Raw genomic sequence first — 22,952 nt, 5'->3', positions numbered from 1 at the left:
CTGAGTGTGCAGAAGGGAAGGATCTCCTGGAGTTTGATATTCCAATGGCACATTCTTTTAAAGAAGTTGGGTATACATCAGCACTGAAAGTACAGGAAAACATAAACGTCTGTGTCATTTCATTTTTCAAAGAAGACTACTGCCAGTTATAGCTTTTTCTCTTTGGTAGTATTATATTTTAAAAAAACTTCAGTATTGTATTCAAAGCAATAAATACCTTTTTGTCTTTGTCGTGGTTTAGGGAAGGTGCACAATCCTGAATGGAATAGAAATGAAATCCCACATAGCTGTGGGGAACTTTGTGGAAAGAAGAGACAGGGTTTGGACTGTCCACATCTTTGTAACATGTAAGTAAATGTTTAGCATATGAATATTGAAATGATCTAGAGAAAATTTCTGAAGACCATATTTGTGGGTTTTTTTGACTACAGGATATGCTTAACTGTTAACAAACTGATGAAATTATTCAACTATATAGCATATAACTGTGGTAGCTGTTATACTAATTAGTACTTGTCTAATGACTGTACTTGGGGAATTCAGTAATTACCATGTAACTGGGTAGTCTGTGCTTACGGGGTTTTCTAATGTTTGTGGGGTTTTTCTTTTGGCTGGGATGTCTGAGCTGGTCAGTCCTGGCCGATAATAATTGCTCCACTTGAGAGCTGCTGTATTTGCAAGGGAAGGAAGCTGGGAGCAGACAAGATAGTCAAGTACAATTTCACAAACCTGGGCTTGTCTGTACCCGACAAAGGTCTTACATTCAGGTAGGGAACATCTACTAGTGTTCCTTGAAGTAGGAGAGGAGATCTGATAATCTTTTAAAGAACTGGCATTGATGACACTCAAAGGAAATTGCATTTGATGGTAAGAAAGAAAACTGAGGCAGACTTGGTGTGTCTCCCATGTGTTACCTTACAGGATGAGGGAGTGTCTTGGTTTTGTCCTGGCCTCCAGCTCGAGCTGCCCCCCCCTTTCCCTTCCTTTGCTCCCTGCTCCCTGAAGCAGGGAAAAGGAAAGGGAAAAAAAAACTTGAAAGAAGCTGAGCCAGGTCAATATATATGTGTGTGTATTCTCTAAATACCTACAATTATTTGTATACAATTTGCACCCACAATAGGGAAAGGGGAGAGGAAAGGGGAAGGGGAAATCAGGGTTGGCAAGAGGAGACAGAACAAAAAAAAACAATGGGTACAGAAGAACACCCCCACCCACCCACCGAGTAAACCAGTACAACACAATCCCACCACCACTCTTAGAAGAAACCTGGTTTTTTCCTCTCATGTGGGGGTCTCACTAACGCTATTTCCCTGATCTTCTGTGTGGCTCTGATAAGGGACTGAGCAGTAGCAGGGAGATGTCTGCCCTTCAGCTGCACTGGAAACCCCAGGGAGCCAAATTGCTTGTCCTCTGCTTCTTATCCTGTGGGAGGGGAAAAAATGGGTGAGGAATACCTGGGAGACAAGCCCCTCCCTAGTTACATCTGGTTACCAGGGAAGAGCCTGTGTTAAACTATTACAAGGAGCAACACCTCTTACTGGTGTCAGTAGAAATGCTGAGTTCAAAGATAAAGCCACCAGCTCAAAAGAAGAAATTCATAAAAAGATTAGAGATAAAAACTTCTCTAAGATCAATGAAGAAAGAAACGTATTAATGGTTTGGACATGTGATGATTGTTTTGGGTGTTATCAGTGATGAACACAGTTGAGTTGACGTATGTCTACTGGTGAAATGCAAAATATGGGATGTGTTAATAGGGAAAATGTGTTACTGTGGATTTGACAGCAGCAGAAATACTGGTTTTCCTTTAGCATTAGAGACACTGGAGGCTGATGCAACTGTAATAATTAATATTTTTTGTGTATTAATAATGCTTTCCTACTCTGCAGGAGTGTGGGAGTCTTGTACAATGTTCTTACAATGTACTGAGGGTTGGGTCATAGTGGATTGTTTCTCTGGGCATGTAATAAAGCTAAAGTTAATTGCTTTTTTTGCTTTTTAAAAGTCTGTGCCATCCAGGACCTTGCCCTTCATGCCCAGCCTTTGTGACAAAATCATGTGAATGTGGACAAACAAGGTAAGAATGTTTCTACTAAACAAACAAAAGTTTAGTTTTAAAAACAAAATAATAGTTGATTAAAATTTTAAATTATTTTTTCTTATTGTGTGTTAAATGTATACTGAATAGATTTATTCTGAGCTGTAACTTTTACTTGTCGTTAAAATAATTTGGAGAATCTTCTATTTTGAAAAAATTCGAACACTTAATTTTTCAAGAAAAAGTAATAACAAAGACTTGTCAATTTATAATATAGGTTAGCTGAATTGTCCAAGCAGTCTGTGAGTTGATTTGATCTTGAAATTCTATACTAGTATTTATTTAATTTAGTAGAAGACTCAGAGAAATTGGTAGAAAAAGGTTCCCATCTTTTCTATCTGAATGGAATACTGTCTTGAATTGCTTCCTTCCAGAAATAATAATGTCAAAAATAACATGTACTTTTCTCAGAAACTGTACAGAGAATTTTGTAGTGTGGTTCAGACTTGAAGACTGTCTTTTCCTTGCACATTTGATGCCTACAGTGTCATTGCCAACAGCAAAATGTACAATCCGTACAATCTGTGATCTCTCATTAGTTGCTCTGAGTCTTTAGAATCCCTTTTCTGGCAACCTAGAACTGATTCTGTGTCATAAATTGTTTGCCTGTGCTTGTTTACAGAACCAAAACAAACAAAACCCAATTTCAGTGTTAGCATTCTTGCTCTGGAAAAAAGATCTTGGAGACTTTTACAGTTATTTTGGAGAGTTTGAATGTAATCTTAATTTTTTAGAAGGTGGTACAGCAATTTCTGTGGCATTGTAGTTAAAAGGACTTTGTCTTCAGTAGAAAAATGGATTGGTCGTAGGTTACTGAATTGTATTTTACATAGTAAAATCACCTCCTTTTTTCTCTTGTTGGTTAAGTTTTTGTTTTTATCAGGGGTTTTTGTACGTTTTGGGTTTTTTGGTTTGGTTTTTCTGACGATTGCTGGCATTTAAAAGGTTAATAGATGCAACAAACTTTATTTTTTTTCCCAGCTACTACAACATATTGCTGATTTTTCTAGTTCTACATTGGATGCTTAAAACTTGCTTCAAAATGGCATTGTTCCACATGCCCTGTATTAGCATCAGGGGGTGTGGCACCTCCGACTTTAGGATGGTTTGATGTTACTATTTCAAATTTACATTTTATAGTCATTGTACGGGCCAACCAGAGTTGAAAGATAGGAGAATTTATTGTTTTGTCCCATTTTTTGACAATTTAATTAAAAACTTCATTCTTTTGCTAGACTACTGACCCACTGTTAAGGCCCACATCCCTATATTCATTGTGCTCAGTGGATTTAGGATTGTTTAAATGTATTAGAAATACCTGCTTTTCTGGCACAATGCAGAATCATACACCAGGTTCAGGTTTTAGTGTCACCTTCATTTTTATACCACCCATTTTCTTCAGGAAAAAATCTGCAGACTCACTACTGTGATAAATGTCCTGTTTTAGTGGACTGGGAGAGGGGAGGCAGGGGAAAACAAGGGGTATTATCTCCTAACAGCTTTCATGAATAAATTATGCTGCCTTTCAAAGATTTTGGCATTTTACTGGCAATGCCCTTTCCTTTTTATCAAATACTCTGTAGATGTTCAGGTCGCTGACAGACTGTGGTGTCATTTCTCTGCAGTCATTCAGTTCGCTGTGGTCAGTCAACAAAAATTCACTGTTCTAATGTTTGTGGAAACACTTTAAACTGTGGCAAGCACAGCTGTACCCAAGTGTGCCATGCAGGAAAGTGTTCACCTTGCCAGTTAACAGTACAGCAGGGTAAGTATTGAAATGCTTTATGTATATCCATCATGTACTATGAAAACAAGAGGGTTAAAAAAACATTACCAAAAGGCAAGTGCCAATTTTTACTTAACAAAACCCAAATCTGTTGTTGGAATCCTGTCACAATGATGAGGCTCTTGGAGCATGTCCCTTATTAGGACAGTCTGGTGATACTGGACTGTTGCTTGAGAAGGCCCTTCAGTAGCTAATAAGTAATCAAGAAGACAGAGGCTATACATGTGTGAAGGATGAGAGACAATGAGTATAAATTAAAAAGTTACAACTAATTGTAAGGAAAAACTCTTCCCTTGGAGGTTTTCAAGACCCAACTGAATAAAACACTGAGTCATATGGTCAGATCTCATTGCCGATGCTGCTTTAAGTAAGGGCTTGGAATAACTGATACATAGAATCATAGAATGAATTGGGTTGGAAAAGACCTCCCAGATCATCAAGTCCAACCCTTGGTCCAACTCCAGTCCCTTTACCAGATCATGGCACTCAGTGCCACGTCCAATCTCAGTTTAAAAACCTCCAGGGATGGGGAATTCACGCCCTCTCTGGGCAAGCCATTCCAATGCCTGATTCCTCTCTCTGGAAAGAATTTTTTTCTGATCTCCAAGTTAAATTTCCCCTGGCAGAGCTTGAGCCCGTGCCCCCTTGTCCTATTGCTGAGTGCCTGGGAGAAGAGACCAACCCCCAACTACCTTCTTACCTGAATTGTCCTAAGTTCCTAGTGAATCTTTTATTATAATTACAAGATTTAATTAAACAATACAAGGAAATAAAATAGGAAGAGGTATTTCAACAAGCTTCTTGTGATTTCTGTTAAAATCTTCAAACTTAGACTTGAATGGAAACCAAATTGAGCAAATATGTGTGCCAATATACAAATACATTTTCATAGAACAATTTATATGGAAAATTGCAAGTTAGTTTTCTCAGCTTTTAAGGTAATAATTGACTTGTTACATATACTGCTTTAATAAGTAAGCTTTATGTGCAGATAGTGCCTCCCCTTTAGTTTTTATCTCTTTATCAAAACAAATAATGGTGGAATTCCAAATTCTGTAGGACAGAAAACCTCCATTGCTGAAATAAAAACTGACTGTAACAATTTTTCACTTCTTACCTTTTTATGTTTGCTGGAGATTTTTTGTCACTGATATTCTCTTTGTGTTGTTTACTGTGAAATATCACTTTCTTTCAGTGTGTTACTGTGGAAGCACCTTTAAAGAAGTATTGTGTGGGTCAAAGGAAGAATTCTCCGATGGATTTGGGAGTTTCTCATGTCAGAATATATGTGGCAAGTAAGGTCACTATAATTCAGGCTTTTGAAAAGAAAAAGATCTTCTTATTCACACTGAGTGATCGTGATACTTAGACAATTCCCCTTTTAATTTTTTTCTCTTTTTATTTTTTATTTCTTTGATTTGGGTTTTTACCAGGAAATTAAATTGTGGGAGGCACAACTGTAAGCAAATCTGCCATCCTCAGCCCTGCCAGCTTTGCCCACGCCTTCCACAAGTGGTGTATCGCTGTCCCTGTGGTCAGACTCCTCTCAGCAAGTTACTGGAACTGGGATGTGTTGAACGGAAAATATGCACAGATCCTATCCCATCATGTGGAAAAACATGTGGCAAACCTCTTTCTTGTGGTAGCTATGGTAATCAGAAATTTCTCTGTCAGAGTATCCAAAGTGTCTCATAGTTTAAAACAAAACAAAGAAAAGTGGTCCTTAAATGTTTCATTTCAGTGAATAATTATTTGATTAGTGCTTTTGGCCTTTAACCAAACTGAATGTAGAAACCACTGCAGAGCCTACAGATTATGATCATATTATTCCTAATGATCCTTTAAAATCTGGAAATAAAACCCAGCTGCACATAAGCTTAGTATCTTTGATGACGAGTGATGCCCCTGATAAATATGAAGTTTTAGTTCACAGATTTATTTTTTTATTCTTATATTTGTATTTTCATTTTGCTAGAGTTTGTTCATACATGTGAAAGCCTTTGCCACGAAGGAGACTGCAAACCATGTTCTCACACATCAAATATTTATTGTAGGTGTGGCTTCAAAAAAAAGGTGAGTGTATAAACCAGGTAATCTTTGTTGGTTTTTAAAGCTGTGGAGAAAAAGCTGAAGTAGTTGAGGAAAAGAAAGCCAAGAATCATAAGGGGTGCTGTTCTACTTAGTTGAAAGAACTTGTGTTGTAATACTGACTGATATGTGCTGAGTAGATTATACTGTGAATTGAATATAGGCTGTTTACTAGGGAGGCAAGTTTTGAAGTATTTTGCACAGAGTTCTATTGGTGTAAGCAGTCTGCAAAATTCTATATTGTCCTGGAGTATTTATGTAGCACAAGAAATGGTAGTTTTACCAAGAGTAAAGTAAACTGAGAGAAGCAGCCTAATGAAAACTTCATAGCAATAGCTTAAGATTTCTTGTAGAAATTTTTGTAAAGAATATGAAGTTTTCACTAATTCCCATTCTTGGTACATTTATACAGTGACTCTGCAGATTCTCAGCTATTATTATATAATAATTAGTATATTTTTAAACTATGTTATTTTCTGTAATGATAGCTTTGAAATTTTTGCTACTATTAGAGAAGTTTTGGTGACTTTTTTGACCTGTTATATATGATCTGAAATATATTATTCTGAATATGTAAGTCTACAGGTGCATAGAAATGACTGAGTTTGCTACAGGTTGGAACAGCTTTCTCCTTCACATTTGTTAGTTTTGGGGTAGTAGGCTTCAGATTGTATGTTGAGTCCTGAAATAAAGGAGTGAGGTTTTAATTAATGCAGCTTCTCAGACACCAGAAAGAAGCTTCTTAAACAGTTAAGAGTGAACTACAGTGATAATTTAAATCAGTCATGAAAAATGTGATCCTCAGAAATGACAGCTCTGAATATAAAATTGTGATGACTGAAGGTTCAAATGTCGACATTGTTGTTTTCATCCATCACATTTTATTTCTATGTTGAGATCTTTAGCTATAACTTCTTAGAGCATAAGTTTTGACTTTTTCTTTTTTTTTTAACTCAAATCAGACTTGCATTTTTTGGATAGTTGGTCAAAACACAAATTTATGTGCTGCCAACTATTCTCTAGGAGATCTCTGTTTGTTTCCATCATGCAAGTTTCTGGTTTCTTAGGACAAACCTGATTCTCTCACTTCACAGCATTATCTGCTGAATTAAGTGGAGAATACGAAACGACAATTTTTTTAAATCGGTATTGAGTTTTTAAGGAAAAATATTATGTTAAAAGATCTGAGGATTTTTTTCCAGCTTTTATTTCACTTTTGTATACAGATGTGTTATACACATGAAAGCTGAGTGTGCTGCTTCTTTCTCTGTCATGTGACCAAGTGTTTTCTAGAAAAGTGTAATTTAGATGTTTCATCTGTTTTAACCTCCCTGTTTGTTTCCTAGGAAGTCCCATGTGCTCTTCTCAGAAATAAAGGTACAAGGTTATAATACATATATAATATGAAATTGTTTTTAAAATTATGCACAGCTCATAGTAATTTGAGATTTGATGGACGGAGTTGGCTGATCAGTACTGCTTCTTTTATCCGTACTTCTCTGTCAAGTTGCTGCTGCTTGGTCATGGTGGTGCTCATACTGCTATTTTTGGGAAGAGATTTGAAAAATAAACATCTTAATGTGTCCTTTACTAAGAAAAGACTTATTGACATTTGGTCTCAAAGATTCCAGACAATCTGTCTGTTTTGTTTTGATCAGTTTCTTATGCCACCTGCCATATTCCATAGGTTGCCCTCTTCCATCCTGTGTATCTTTTGGTCAACCTGCACAGCTCAGATTCAAAGATTTGCTCTACTCTTGCCCAAATTTCTGGGGAAATACAAGCTTTGATTCTGCTTCACAGTGTGTGCTGATCTTTGCACCTGAGCTTGGCAAATAGTTCCCATTTGATGTTTCTGGGTATTCTGGATGTAGCATCTCCAAATTCCCCTCAGTGAAATCTTTACTTGATGGACCCTGTCATGCCGAGGTCCTTATTTACAAGATATGAGGAAGTAATATGCATATTCCCTAATTTGAATTTTTATCTATGTCTTTGCTCTTGTGAAATCCAGAGGTGATTGCTTTTGTTACTTGTGTATGGTAATAAGTAGTGCTTTGTTAGCACTACTTTCATGAGGATATCAGCAGTAGCTGTTTTTAGCTGACTTTTACTGCCCTACCAATTTAATCAATCTTTAATGTTTGTAGTGCTTCAGTGTATCACAATATCCTGTTTAGTTTATGGTGTGAAGATTAATATGAAACAAACTAGCTTCAGGTATTCTGCTCCCCAAAGTCCTTTTGAATAAGCATTTATTTAAAGTAAGGCAATTGTTCACATGGGGAATTAATGGGGGAGAGCAACTAATTGAAAAGTTTGTTTGCTGGCTTACTCTGTTAAAAGACTCATGTCTTTTCCAGACCATGCCCTGCAGCAGCCTTAGCATAATATTGTGATTGCAGCTTTTGTTCTCAGCATAAGCCAAGACATAAAAGTTAGGACTTTTGGGTGGCTTTTTTTGTTTTTAATAGCTGCTATTACATTCATGTGTGACAAGCGATGCAACAAGAAAAGATCATGTGGACGACACAAGTGTAATGAAGTCTGCTGTGTGGTAAGTTTACATGTGGTTTTATGAAATTGTTTGATGTGGTGTGTGTTTGGTTTTGGTTGTGGTGTTAACAGCCTTTTTTGCTTTTGTATCTTCCATTTTTGTGCATCTTCATTCTCTATTTGCAATATTGGTACCCTCCAAAAGTTTGTGTGTGCATTTGTTTTGCAAGTTTTGTTTTATGAGTATTGTTATGAATGCAAAGCCATATTCCAGCCTAAATGCAGTTAAATCAGTGTAAAGGGGCATTCCATCAATGCAGTGAGAGAAAGAGGGAAAGAATATTCCTTAATAGAGGAAGCATAAGCTATGATGTAGCTATGTCTGCAACAAAAGTCTTAACAGAATAATAAGTTGTATATCCATACAGTGATGGAAAAGCTGTATAGATCTGGCCTAAGCTATTTTTTGTGTTATATATTAGTAGATTGTGACTTCAGAGAGAAAAAAAGGACCAGTGAGGTTTATAGTTCAATTCTGCTTTTTCTTTTTTGCCTTCTCCTAGGACACAGAACATAAGTGCTCTTTGGTTTGTGGCCGTAAACTCAACTGTGGGCTTCACAGATGTGAAGAGCCCTGTCATCGGGGCAGTTGTCAAACATGCTGGCAAACAAGTGAGTTATGTGCAAGAGTACATTATTTCTTATTTGTTATAGAGATATATTAATTTAACTGGTCAGAGTCAGAGAATGTGATCCATTTCACACTGATGAAAAGGAGAGAGGCAGGTGATGAGTATAAGGATACTGTTCACAGCTGGAAGTGCCTCAGCTGCAGTAGTGCATGGGTCTCTCATATTATACACAAGTGGATATAGTCAAAAACCTCCATTTTTATGGAGACCAACTTTTCATGAAAATATTCTGAAAAAGAAAAGGTACTAGAGCTTGTGAAGCTCACTGTGCTTGAAGTAGCTTTGTAGGCTCTCTTAATAGCCTGTGAATATGATGTGCATGTTGACTGTACCTCTCTTTAGAGAAATAAATATTTCTGTGTTCAAACATTTCTCTTGACACATCAAAATAGTAATGTCTTGGAAGATTTATTTTAATTCTCATTGTCCTGCTCTGATTTTCTTAGTAATAAATTCAGTTAATATCTCCAAATTGAGTCTGTTTTGCCAGTGACAGTATTCAGTGAGTGACCTCTCCCAGTCCTTGTCTCAAGTCATGAACTTTTCATTGTATTTTCTCTCCTCTGTCTGCTTGTGGAGGGGAGGGATAGAACAGCTTTGGTGGCAGCCTGGCATCCAGCCAGGTTCAACTCACTGCAACAGGGAAACATTTATTTTGTTAGGTTTTTTGTGAGGAATCAAGGTGGATTCATGTCAACTGTATCCGGTCATAGTTAATGTTCAATATCTTTCAGTGTAATCTCATTCTTTGTTAGGTGTGTGAGAGGTCTGAGTGCCAGCAGCTGGACACTTGGCTGCAGATGATGGGAGCACATAACAAGAATAATTCCTAACAAAATCATCATAGTCTAGTTTTCTTGTGTAAGCCACAAAAGCTAATAGATTCATTAATATCAAATATTAGTGCTTAATATAAAAAAAAACAGCTGGAGTAAAACATTTGCATGTTATGTAAAGATTTCCCATAGAGGAGACATGCAAATGCATGTAGCCATTAGGATGTATGTGACTTTTTTTTTCAGGTTTTGATGAGCTAACTTGTTACTGTGGTGAATCCGTGATTTACCCCCCTGTCCCCTGTGGCACTCAGCCACCAGAGTGTAAGAAAACATGTACCAGGCCGCATGACTGTGATCATCCTGGTAAGTCAGGCCTTCTAGTTTGGCTTGTGAGCTTTTTTGTTTTGTACTTAGGTTTCTTTTAATCAAAATGTAGAAAACTGTACATAGGTCTGTTTGAAAATATATTTCCAAAAGTCTACATTTGAAAGCCAGCCAGCTAAAAGCTTGCAATGAATACTACTAGTGGTACTTTTCACTGGTGAAAACATTGGCATCTTTTCTGGTTTTATTAATAGTCATGACACATTAAATGCCTCATTCCAAAGATCAAATGCTCTATTGAAATAGTAGGATAATCCAGTGAACAGTTATTTTCTGTGTTCCTTGGAATTACATTGGTTGATGGCAAAAGAAATAGCATAGAATCATAGAATCAATTGGGTTGGAAAAGACCTCTGAGATCATCAAGTCCAACCCTTGGTCCAACTCCAGTCCATTTACCAGATCATGGCACTCAGTGCCACGGTCAATCTCACTTTAAAAACCTCCAGGGATGGGGAATCCACCCCCTCTCTGGGCAGCCTATTCCAATGCCTGAATACTCTCTGTGTAAAGAATTTTTTTCTGATCTGCAACTTAAATTTCCTCTGGCAGAGCTTGAGCCTGTACCCCTTTGTCCTATTGCTGACTGCCTGAGTCAGATACACTTTCTGACAAATTCTGTCTGATGGTATAACCGTACTCAGAAGTTAGAAAATTATCTGCTATTTAATTTAGAAAATATGGAAGAGTATTCACTTGAATACCTGCTATCATAATTTTTAAAGAGCACATTATTCTTCAGTGAGGCATCATCCTTCCATAAATTGTGTAGTTTTGAAATGCAAACTCATGTTTAATAGTCTTTACTGTCTCCTTTCACACATTCAGTTGAAGTATGATAATAAAACTGTTATGGCTTTTTATATCTCTGTGGCTGCAGTGTACCATTCATGTCACAGTGAGGAGAAGTGTCCACCCTGTACCTATCTCACTCAGAAGTGGTGTATGGGCAAGCATGAAGTAAGTCTGGACAATTAATATTTTTGAATAATGAACAATTTTCTAGGACTGTAGGCTTATAGTTTTGTGGCTTCTTTGGAGGGGAATATGTTACTGGAGTTTGAGTTTAATGTGATTAAATTGGAAAAGTTTATCTTTTATTCCATATGCATTCAGACCAACTGCTACATTGAACTATGGTATAAAGCAAAACTCAAGTCTTTCACCTAAGACATTTTAGTATTAAGGTTCTTGCAAGGGCAGTGCCAAATGAAAGTGTGAACAGTAAAAGCACTTTGAGATTTCCATTAATAATTTTTACTGTTAGTTGTCACCTTTTTCCTCCCCTCTTTCAGCTGCGAAGTAATATTCCTTGTCATCTCACTGACATTTCCTGCGGACTTCGCTGCAATCAGATGCTGAAATGTGGAATGCACAAGTGCAAAAGAATCTGTCATAAAGGAGAATGTCTTATAGATGAAGAGTGTAAACAGCCATGTATTATTCCAAGGCTGTATTGTAATCATCCCTGTATGGCTCCATGTCATCCTTCTTCACCCTGCCCAACAACCTCCTGCAGTGCAAAGGTAGATACACAAAATTAACTGCAAAGTTACAAGTGAAATGTGTGGTTTGATCAACAGTAACAGTTGTGACATGTTTGATAGCGTGACATTTCTTCTGTAAACTTACAATATTCATTTTTTTAAAATGAAACTAATCATCACTTTTAGTTCACCATCTACTCAAGTGGGACTTTGAAAAGGAATAAATGGACCTCCCTCACACTCCTCCGTGGCAATAGGAAGACAAAGCTTTAAAAAAATTACTCTCTTGTGTACAGGTTGATCTTCAGTGTGAATGTGGAAGAAGAAAGGAGAGTATGATTTGTTCAGAAGCATCTAATACATATCAAAGGTTGGTAATATAATAATTCTCTTAATTAGTACTTTGCAGTTTGATTAAATTTCAGGCTTGACTAAATGTATTTAAATCACAAACTTTTTCACATTTTTTTTGTAGTTTAACACATCGGTTGGTTTTTTTTTTTTTTGTTCCCCTGAGCTTTCATATCAGCTCTGCTGTACTGGAACACATTTCTTTTTTTACTGTTTAATTAGTCTAACTATGAGGGTGTGTCAAAGCTTGACTCTTTCATTTGTGGAAGCAATTAAATACAGACTAATTTGTCAGGTCCACATTCAGGTCCCTGAATGTAGGTGATTGCAATCCATGTGTGAGTTGCTGTCCAAATCCTTGTCAGTATAGATGATGGATGCTAAAGAGTGGTTTGAAGTAATTTTAAAATAGCTCAATTTAGGCTGGAGAGCTTTGGCATCTAAATCTTGGTTCTTAAAATCCAAACTGAGTCCTACCCAACTCCATTTATTGCCATAGTTTTGTATGCAGATCCTATTTCTAAACTTATTTCTCTCATGAGAGAGGGCGGTGAATGAACAAGGAAAATTTTAAAAATTGGGGCTTTGGAACTTTTGAAATGAATAGAGTAAAATGGTAATGATAATAATCCAAAAAATCTTTTTCTGAGGCTGTGATTGAAAAGGAGTAAAAAAAATAATTAGAGAGTTGAAATGTGATCAGAGTTTTGCTCTGCATCCCAGTTGATAGGATAGCACAAAGAGAGATTCTTCCTGTCTTTCAAAGAAAGCTGCTTAACAATTGTTGTACTTGGAACTGCTATCTGAGGGTCTTTTTTTCTCCTAGCCCAGTCTAGGATATGCTGCTTTGTTTCTGTTGAACACTGGTCATATTCAAAATCTGACAGACAATGGCTTAGTATTGGTGCTTAATATCACCTAATGGAAACAAGGAGAAAAATGTGCTAATCAGAAACAGTTGAGAACAGTTGTAGGTAATACTAAATTTGAATGCAAGATACACGTACAGGAGCTTGGTATTTTTAAGATCTACCTCACTATGAATACAAATCAGAAGACTGACTCAACTTTGAAATACCAGATTAATTTGACACATGTTTATCATTAATGATAAGGTAACATACAAGTACAGATTTTTGAAGGCTGTTATTTCTCTGCTGCTCAGGCACTGCAAAAGTATTCATGCAAGGAAAATGCTTTTTGGAGGCCAGTGAGAGTCCTTGTGTGTGTGAGCTGAACACATAAGTATTTATTTCTCTAATCAGAGCTCAAGAGGCAGGGAAAGAAAAATATCTGTTAGTGTAAATGTGCTCATATGTGCTGACAAGTTACTCTTGACTCATGATGTTAACAGAAGCAGCATGTAATGCCAGGTAAGTTTGAGAACCCCAGCAGTTCAAACTGCTAAAAGGTTAACATGTTATGATTTTGTGGAGGTAAGTTTGTCTTTTTTCCTACCACCAAACCAAACCAACAGAAACCATAAACAAAAAAACCCCTACAATAAAGGTGAGCAAATTAGTGAGGTATCCAAGTTTTCTCAGAAACATGAGAGGAATGAGAGAACAGCTTTGTCAGTCAATGCTGGTGAAAGAATGCCCAAGAGAACAGGAAGGGGAACAGTAGAGATGATGATGTATCATCTGCTGTCCCATTTACCTAGACTTTGTCACCACCTCTTAAATATGAAGCTGAGGGTGCCTCTCAGTGCATTTAAGTGTTACTTAATATGATTATCCTACTTTTTGATAGATGATTAGTTCTCTTAATATGATGCAAAACATACAATCATATCCCTTTATCTGAATTTAACCGAAAAGCTAGTTCAGAGGAAAGACTATTCCAGTTTTGGAATTTGTTTGAAAATTTTTTGGGATATTTCACAAAAAAATTACTGTATATTTTAGTTATACAAATTTTAGCAAGAAAATGAGACTAAGAAGACTTGTTATTGACAGGAAGAATCTTTATAAAGAAAACAGTAACAGTCTCAGTAGGCATTTTGCTCTTTCCTGATGGATTGTATCATCCATATTTCCTAAGCAAATTTCTAAGTACTTTATAAATTCACTTCACAGATTTTAGTTGCAAACAGTTAGGGAGAATCACATAAAAGTTAAAAGGGCAGTTAAAGCTTTATGGTCAACTGTAGTTTGTAAATTAAGTAAGTAAGGAGAAAGAATATTCACTTTGCCTAGTTTAGACTTGCTTAGGAAGCATGTTAGATTTGCTCCTACTTCTTGAGGGAGAAGAGTGTAACAGCTTAATTTACATAGCTGGATTAGACTCCTAAAACTAGGTGGTGTGGAACTAGGGTCCCATTCTGTAATATGATGACTAAACAGCCAGTCTGTCTTACTTCTTCCACTTGGAGGTTACATCTGCACCTTTGTACACATTTACAGAGGTTTATGTGTTGCCACAAACTTAATCTGATGTTCTTCTTTTTCAGAATAGCTGCTATATCTATAGCCACCAAGTTAACAGATCTGCAGCTTGGGGATTCAGTGGAGATCAGTAGGCTTATTACGAAAAAAGAAATGAAGCAAGCCAGGTAAGGAGGTACATGTAAAAACATGTTTGAAGCCCTTGTGTGTACCTGAAGCATAAATGACATGCAAAGTGCATAATGTGGTGATCAAAATGCCAGCTGTAATATGAAGGCTTGCAGTCTTCCTGTATAGCCTGACTCTTACTTTACCAATACTGCTAAAAGAGTGTTTTGCAATTCCTTAGCAATTCATGTCTTTGCTTTCATGTAGAATGAGTTCTCTATTACTGTCTGGTTGGTTGTTGTAATTATGTGTGGAGCAATACAACTGTGGTCTGAAGAATTTCTTTCTACCAAGACAACTCCTTGAAGTTCCTCTGGATTTATTTTTCTGGATTTCTAGACAGTATCACTTTTTGCTGCTATCTTCTATTTCAGCATCCAGCATTCCTTTCTGAGTAATTGATAGGCTGTGTTTTCTTGTAGTCTTCATCTTACTATTTATAATATTTTTCTCTTACCCTTTTTAGATTTTTACGTTTGTATTTCAGTTTGATTGGTGCTTCGGTGTTCTCATCCTGGCTGGCACTGCAAATCTGATTTTAAGTCACAAAACCACTTGTGACTTAAATTTGATTTTCTGTTTCTCCTGATATTCCTCAGGATTGGAATAACTTATCCTTTTACTTTTAATATTATTTCTGTATGAAATTGTAAACTTCCTTCAGCATCCTTCCATCAAAAAATTGAATTACTGAAGTCTTTGCCATTGAAGTCATTAATCTCTGGTTTTAGTTTATTTCTGTTACCATGTCTCCTTTTTTATATTGAATTTTATTATTTCAGAGTCACTCTGTTATGTGTGTTAAAATCTAATGTTCCTTTTTATTGTGTAAAGTCAAAATCGTGACATTGCCCATACAGTTCCTTCCTGACTTCCTGTATCAAAGATTAATGCCAGCATACTTCAAGATCTTTTGCTAGTCATTCTTTTCTGTTTGTTAGACTATGAAATTGAGGCATATTATTACCATAAGCTTTTGGATAATTTTCTACATTGAAATATTTATAACTCTGAATGTATGAGCAAGGTGATACAAGGGATCACCTGCTCGTCCCGGTCTCTGGCTTTGTTCTAGTTTAGACAGTGTCAGACTTCAGAAAAAAGTGAGGGGAGAAAACCAGGTGAAAGAGGGAGAGCTGTACCAGTTCCTGCATACAACTTTAAAGAGCATGATGGCAGTACTGTATAAGCATAGTATAAGAAAGATACCAGTAAGAAATAGTAATTGAGTCATAAGTCCTATGGGGAAAGGCTGAGGGAGCTGGGATTGTTTAGCCTGGAGAAGTGGAGACTCAGATGTGACCTCATCACTGTCTAGAACTACCTGAAGGGAAGTTCTAGCCAGGTGGGGGCTGGTCTCTTCTCCCAGGCACTCAGCAATAGGTCAAGGGGGCACGGGCTCAAGCTCTGCCAGGGGAAATTTAAGTTGCAGATCAGAAACAAATTCTTTCCAGAGAGAGTAATCAGGTACTGGAATGGGCTCCCCAGAGAGGGAGTGGATTCCCCATCCCTGGAGGTTTTTAAAATGAGATTGGACATGGCACTGAGTGCCATGATCTGGTAAAGGGACTGGAGTTGGACCAAGGGTTGGACTTGATAATGTCGGAGATCTTTTCCAACCCAATCGATTCTATGATTCTTCTTTTTTTTAGCGTACTCTGTTTGTTTCAATTAATTGAATACTCAGAAATACGAAATGTAAACATTCATTTTTGTCTCTAGTATTCCTGTAGAATAATTTCTGCTTTACCCAGACTGAGCTTTGTTTGTCTCACAATACCAACCACATACAAATGTACTCAATATGAAGTCCACTTTTGCTTCTCCCAAAAAAGTCGCTGTTTAAAAAAGTTACCATTTGGCAGTGCTAGAACTTGGCAGGGAGAATGGGGGTGCAGGTTGGAAGAAGAAGAGAGGGGTGACGTTTTCAGCTAGTGAAGCTGCCTGTCTGTCCTAACAGCTGTATACTTGCCAGGGAGGCAAATAATGCACCAATGTCTCAGTTGGTGTTCCAGCCTTTGCAATGTCTGATATAAATTGTGTTTTAGTCACTGTCACACATCTTTCTGTGTAGACAAGCACTGCCCTTTCCTTGAACAGTTGAAATTACCAGGGATGACTTTTCTTTGTGCAGATCTTTCCTAATACAGTATCTAAACTATGGCAGGTAGCCTTTATTCATGGACAGTCAGAGGAAGTATTCTCCTTTCTGCTTCCTTTTCATCTACCAGATACTGGGGCAGGGGGAAAGTAGGTGGTGGTACTTAAGATACTTAAATTTCTTTAGGTTTTTTCTTAGGGTTTGGGGTTTTTCTTGTGACAAATTTGATCAGACCTAGAGTAGCTTCTGTAAACTGGCTCTATTCGTCTTTTAGAGAAGGAGAAAATAATTCTTCAAATGACTTTACCAGGTTGATCTTAGAGAGCAAGTATGTTACTTTCTTCTGTCCCCTTTGAAAAGGCATCAGAAGTTCTGGATCCTGGAGCTGTGTGTCTCCAAACTGAATCAACCAGTTTCCCCTGCAGATTTTTAATTTAAGGAACTATTACCAACAGAATTCATTAACTTGTGCAGTCTTTGGGGAAGAAGTCTGTAACTGCCACTGAAATTCTGAAGAACTCCTTATTCTTCTCTGACATTTTAATCCCTCAAAATAAAATCATAAAATACCTTGCAAAGATGACACAGAAAACTGAAATTTGTAACTGCTGACACTAGAAGTTAGGGGTTTGGTTGAAATACTGATTTTTATGATTCATCATAATTGTTCATATGCATATCTTACTTTCCCCTTTTTCCTGGCTGATAATTTTTTCTGATTCATAGGAATGACTCTGTGACATCTCCCTTTGCTGATTTCCAGTCCTTTTTTAGCATCCCCGTAATGCTTGTATCAACTGCATTCTTTTCTCAAATGCTGAAATTTACCAATATAATAACACCTAATTCAGAAGCTTTTTTCTCAGTTTCTACACGACTTTGGCAATTGTTATTCCTGTTTAAGACCTGGAGAAGGGGTTGTGTGGTCAAAGATCTTTGATTGTTGCTTGTTTGTTTATTTGTATCTCTACTATGTGTTCTAATACAATAAACTATTCTCACACACTCTTCTTACTTCTTTAGACTGTTATGACACCAGCAAAGCTACAGTTTGAAAAGCATGAGTAGCAGCAGTGATTTTTGTATTTTCTTTCATAATTTGTATTTTCTTTCATAATTTAGGTTGCAATGTGATGAAGAATGCTTAGCCCTTCAGAGGAACAGGTGGGCAATTAACTTACTTGCTTTTATTTTTTTCTTGGAAGTAGTCCAGATTGAGAACGTTAATGCTATGTGGGAAAAAATCCTTGCCTGCATGAATTAGAGAACAGACCAATGTGGAGATGATTCCTGTGTTCTAGGGATCTATATTGAACTGTCTGAGATCTTGCTAGAATATGCTAGGGAAAAGTTTTAAATGAGTAGTTTCAAATGTACAGACCATATCTTTTGCAAGCTGTTCATTTATAGTAGTAACCTGTAATTTTACTCTTCGATGACAACATGTGTGGAAGGTTGGGGGGATTTGAGTTTATTTTTGTTTGCTTGTGTTTTTTGTTATGTTTTGGGTTTTTTCCTTCTGCCCTCAAATTTAGGCGTCTTGCTGAAGCTCTTGAAATAGATGATAATTCTGATCCTTTTAACATCCGTTCTTCTGGACCGAAGTACAGTGACCTTTTAAAAGAAGATGCAAGGTATGTGTCATAGTGATGGCAGGTGCCATAGGTGTTGAGAGCAAGATGAGAAATGCTGAATAGTTCTGTTTACTCTTGTAAAAATAACCACCTTGGCAATAGGTGGCAATTGAGGCAAAGGAGGTGATGAACACTTCTCAAGACCTCCAAAATGAGGCATAAAAAGTGCCTGACAGGCTGCTTTGTTCTGTAACAGGACCAGATTTAGAATGGGAACATCATTTTTCATCATCCTTACTATGAAGCAGTACCTGTACTTCCCACATCTCTACTGCTTTTACACAGAACAACCTCCATCTCAGTGCTCCTTATAAACTTTTCAAAACAAAGACAAGTGATGGCTGAGTAATGAAATATGCTCTTGTAGCCTGACATCATTTCCCTCCTCCAGTCTCATCCATTTTTTTGTGTGCCTTATTGCATATGTTTTAAAAATGAGGAGGTGGAATTAATAAAATACTTGATGCAGAGCAAAGCCTACGCCAGTGCGACTGCAAAGAGGGATGCCAGACTGAAACATCTTAAACGAGGCAATATGAAATCAAGCTAATACCAAAAGCATCACACCAATAAATACTGTGCAATCTGGAGTGACATGGAGGGATCAGACACTTCTTTAAGGAGATGCTTAAATGATGTGTATCCAAGAAGTTTTTACTCTTGTGGGTGTGTTTGTAGGCAGGGCATTAGTTTTCAATGGGTCTAAGTTTTTTAGAACAGCTTAATCTGTTTTGTTCTTGCTTCAGTATCCTAATGCTGCATAAATTTCCTGGGTTTGTAATGATGTTTTCTGCTTAAAAATCCTTTTTTTAATTTGCTGATGTGTTGATATAAATGGGGAATTTTACATAAGTAACCACACAGGATTTAAGAGTAAGTCACCTCTTCCTTTACTGTCAACTAATGAGCCTACTGCAAAATAGGAACTGAATGATTTCATTGTGGAACTGCTGTTTTATTACCATTTGCACTTAAAAGTGCTATTTTATAAGGATTATTCTCTTTAACGTGTTTTGCTTTACCTCTTTCAGAAAAGCACAGCGCACATTTTCAATACAGCAAGAAAGTCAAAATCTTGCATGATGTGTGTGTACTCTCCTGTGCTTTTTGAGAGTACAATTCTATGTTGCCTTTCTGCCAACCACCACCCACAGTGCAATGTTCATCTTTTCTGAACACAACTGGCCAGGGTCATGGACTGTATTCCAAATGGTGAAACAGCTACCTTGAAAAGTAGCCTTAATGCTTCCACACTCCTCCTCTTCTTATTCTTTCACTGATTTTACTCGCATTTCCTTTGTAGCCACTTTATACTGGTAATTCACAATAAACTAATATACCAAGGCTATTCTTACAGCTAAAGCACAAAGCTAAAGCAAAAGCTTTTGAAAGTCCTCAAGTCAATTACTCTGCACATTGCATTACTGGATTTCATTTATCTGGTCTTTAACAAAAATTAGTTTCTCCTTGTATTAACATAGATCTCTGTACAAGAGCAGCAGCCTGCACTTTGTAAAGCTATGGCTTTATGAGCTTTAAGAACACAGCACAAATCTCACCCTTATATAAAAGACTTGAAGTATTATGATGCAGCTAGGTACAAAAACAATGGTTCTAATATCTTACATCAAGAACATTTTGATTGCTTCCAAGTAGCCTTAGACTGCTTTTTGTGTTCTTATTAGTTGTTTGTGCTAAGTGGGTTGGGGACCAAAGTCAGTGAACTTTTCTTCTGTCTTGGAAAAGTCCACTCTGTTTATCCCATCCCCATTTCTATTTCTCACCACGTATTCTAATTTAGTAAATTGCCTTAATAAGAAGTAATTTAAAAACACTGAAATGGCAATTTTGAAATCTACATTATCAATTTGAAAGTGTAGAATTGTATTGTCAGACAGAGCCATGTAATAGAATTGTATTCTGGGTTCTAATGGTTGAAGGGAAAATAATTATTTTTGTAATAGTGATGACACAATAACAATTTTTTAATGTAAATGAATCTTCTACTTCAGTCAATTAAGTTCTTGAATTTTGTTCTTGTTGAAAAAAAAGTTAGAAAAAATGAAGATTGTATCTTTGTACACTCTCTTGCCTTGTTAACCTAGAACACTGTTCTTGCAGGAAGGATTTAAAATTTGTCAGTGACATTGAGAAGGAAATGCGAATGCTTGTGGAAGCTGTGAATAAGGTCAGTATTCAGATATTCTGTATGACTTACTCTAAGAAGCAGTTTAGTTTGATATTACTAAACTTTATTAATACTAATTGTTATGAGTTGACACTGGATCTGTTTGGGCCCCAGTGTAGTGCACCGTTTAATTGTAAAAAGAACAAAATTTTAGAAGACTTAATAGTTCAGGATCCCTTTGGTGACAAACTTTGTTTAAACATTCAAGCAGTACTAGGCTTTAATGCATCAATGGATTATCATTAATTTTTGGATCTTCATTAATAAAGTATTAATTGTCAAAGATGATGTTTAAAGAGTCTGAGAGGGAAAGCCTAAGGTACTGTTGATCCCTGTAGTGGAACTTGCTCACAATTTTTTTGATACAAATTTTTTGCATTTGGCAGTGTGTGAGCTTGTCCTCCTCCTTGTAAGGAGGCTTAGACTCAACCAGAGTGTTTGTCAGATTCCAGTATACCTAGAAAGACTGATACCACAGGCACAATGATATGTTTATCAGTGGTATCACCTTCATGTCTGTCAGGTTAGCATACTCCTGGCTTGCTGCTGCATCACAAAAGACCCAGTAGATGTGGTTCAAAGGACAGTGTAGGCTATATTATCCTCAGTTGCCCTTAGCTAAGAAGGAGCTAACCTTCTGTAGAAAGCATTAATTTCTTTCCCTCTAGGCCCTGAAGACAGTTCCTTAACTTTATTCCTTCAAAAAATTATATATGATGTTTCTTAAACAATCTTTATGCTTGTACATCTGTCTAATGTTCTTGCCTGTCGTTTTCAACATGGGAATGAAAGTCTAAAAACAGTCCCATCTGTTTCTAGTCAGCACAGAATAGGTAAAATTGGAAGGTGCTACAGTGGGATCATTCAGTCCAACCTCCCAGCTCAAAGAGAGCCATCCTAGAGCACATTGCATGGGATTGCATCCAGACAGTTCTTTAATATCTTCAGTGAGGGAGACTCCACAACCTCTCGGGGCAACCTGTTCCAATGCTGTAATCTGCACATTAAAGAAATTCTTCCTCATGTTCAGATGGAACTTCCTGTGCATCATTTTCTGCCTGTTGCCTCTTTGCCTATTGGTTGGCACCACCAAGGAGAGCCTGGCTCCATCCTCTTGACAGCCTCCCTTGAGACACTTATAGACAAAATAAATAATGATAAATAAAATCCCCCCTGTCATCTTTTTTCGAGGTTAAACAGGCCCAGATCTTTTCAGCCTGGCCTCATGATGTAATCCAATCTGCTGTCATCTTTGTAGCCCTTTGCTGGACTCACTCCAGGAGCCCCATGTCTCTTGTACTGAGGAGCCCAGAACTGGACACAGTACTCCAGGTGAGGCCTCACCTGGACTGAGTAGAGGGACATTATTACCTGCCACAACCTGCTGGACACACTTTTCCTAGTGCAGCTCCTGCATACAATTGGGCTGTCACAAGGGCACACTGCTGGCTCATGGACAGCTTGTTGCCTACCAGCACCCTCAAGTTCTCTGCAGAGCTGCTTTGCAGCAGGTCATCCCCCTGCCTGTACTGGTGCATGGGGTTATTCCTACCCAGGTGCAGGACCCTGGACTTGCCTTTGATGAGTTTCAGAAGGTTCCTCTTTGCCCATCCCTCCAGCCTGTCAGGATCCTTCTGAGGGACTGCACAACACTCAGAGGTATCAGCCACTCCTCCCAGTTTTGTAGCATCAGTGAACTTGCTGAGGAGTCTCTCTGCCCCTTCATCCAAATCAGTGATGAACAAGTTAAACAATACTGGAGCCAATACTGCCACCTGGGGAGCACTGCTAGCTACAGACCTCCAGCTAGATGCTGTGCCACTGATCTCAGCCCCTGAGGTCTGCTGTTCACCCAGTCCACTCATGCAGTCAGCACTTCCTAAGTTTACCTATGAGAGTGTCACAGGAGATAGCAAAAACCTTGCTGAAGTCTGGGGATACAATATTTCATGCTCTTTCTTCATCCATCCAGGTAGTTGTTTTATCATACAGTCAGGTTGGTTAAGCACATGATTTCCTTTTGGTGAATCCATGCTGACTAATCCTGCTCACCTTCTTGTCATCGTTGTGCTTAGAGATGACTTTCAGGATGAGCTGTTTCCATCACCTTTCTAGAGACTGGGGTGAATCTGACTGGCCTGTAGTTCCCTGGGGTCCTTCCTCTTCCCCTTTAGGAAAGACTAAAGGGGGGATATTTGCTTTCTTTCAGTCCTCAGGTGTATCTCCTGACTGCCATGGCCTCTCAAAGATGGTCATAAACAGCCTCATTACGATGTCCACCACCTCTCTCAACAGTTGTGGGTGCATCCTGTC

The 22,952-nt window shown here is 37.6% G+C and overlaps 1 protein-coding gene across 1 annotated transcript in view; it reads left to right on the top strand.

The window, feature by feature from the left end:
* Nucleotides 1-22,952, top strand: part of NFX1 (nuclear transcription factor, X-box binding 1) — a 57,010-nt gene that overhangs the window by 19,547 nt on the left and 14,511 nt on the right. The window contains exons 5-21 of the mRNA XM_071553415.1: nucleotides 242-347; nucleotides 2,006-2,077; nucleotides 3,724-3,863; nucleotides 5,080-5,179; nucleotides 5,318-5,535; nucleotides 5,860-5,957; nucleotides 7,319-7,349; nucleotides 8,447-8,529; nucleotides 9,032-9,140; nucleotides 10,183-10,302; nucleotides 11,204-11,283; nucleotides 11,619-11,849; nucleotides 12,107-12,180; nucleotides 14,614-14,715; nucleotides 17,940-17,981; nucleotides 18,353-18,451; nucleotides 20,573-20,639. Of these exons, the coding sequence (XP_071409516.1) occupies nucleotides 242-347; nucleotides 2,006-2,077; nucleotides 3,724-3,863; nucleotides 5,080-5,179; nucleotides 5,318-5,535; nucleotides 5,860-5,957; nucleotides 7,319-7,349; nucleotides 8,447-8,529; nucleotides 9,032-9,140; nucleotides 10,183-10,302; nucleotides 11,204-11,283; nucleotides 11,619-11,849; nucleotides 12,107-12,180; nucleotides 14,614-14,715; nucleotides 17,940-17,981; nucleotides 18,353-18,451; nucleotides 20,573-20,639 (1,772 nt within the window). The remainder of the gene's footprint in view (nucleotides 1-241; nucleotides 348-2,005; nucleotides 2,078-3,723; nucleotides 3,864-5,079; nucleotides 5,180-5,317; nucleotides 5,536-5,859; nucleotides 5,958-7,318; nucleotides 7,350-8,446; nucleotides 8,530-9,031; nucleotides 9,141-10,182; nucleotides 10,303-11,203; nucleotides 11,284-11,618; nucleotides 11,850-12,106; nucleotides 12,181-14,613; nucleotides 14,716-17,939; nucleotides 17,982-18,352; nucleotides 18,452-20,572; nucleotides 20,640-22,952) is intronic.

The sequence above is a fragment of the Pithys albifrons genome, chromosome 4 (genome assembly GCF_047495875.1).
Source record: "Pithys albifrons albifrons isolate INPA30051 chromosome 4, PitAlb_v1, whole genome shotgun sequence".
Taxonomy (NCBI): Eukaryota; Metazoa; Chordata; class Aves; order Passeriformes; family Thamnophilidae; genus Pithys; species Pithys albifrons.
This window is presented reverse-complemented; position numbering and strand designations above follow the sequence as displayed.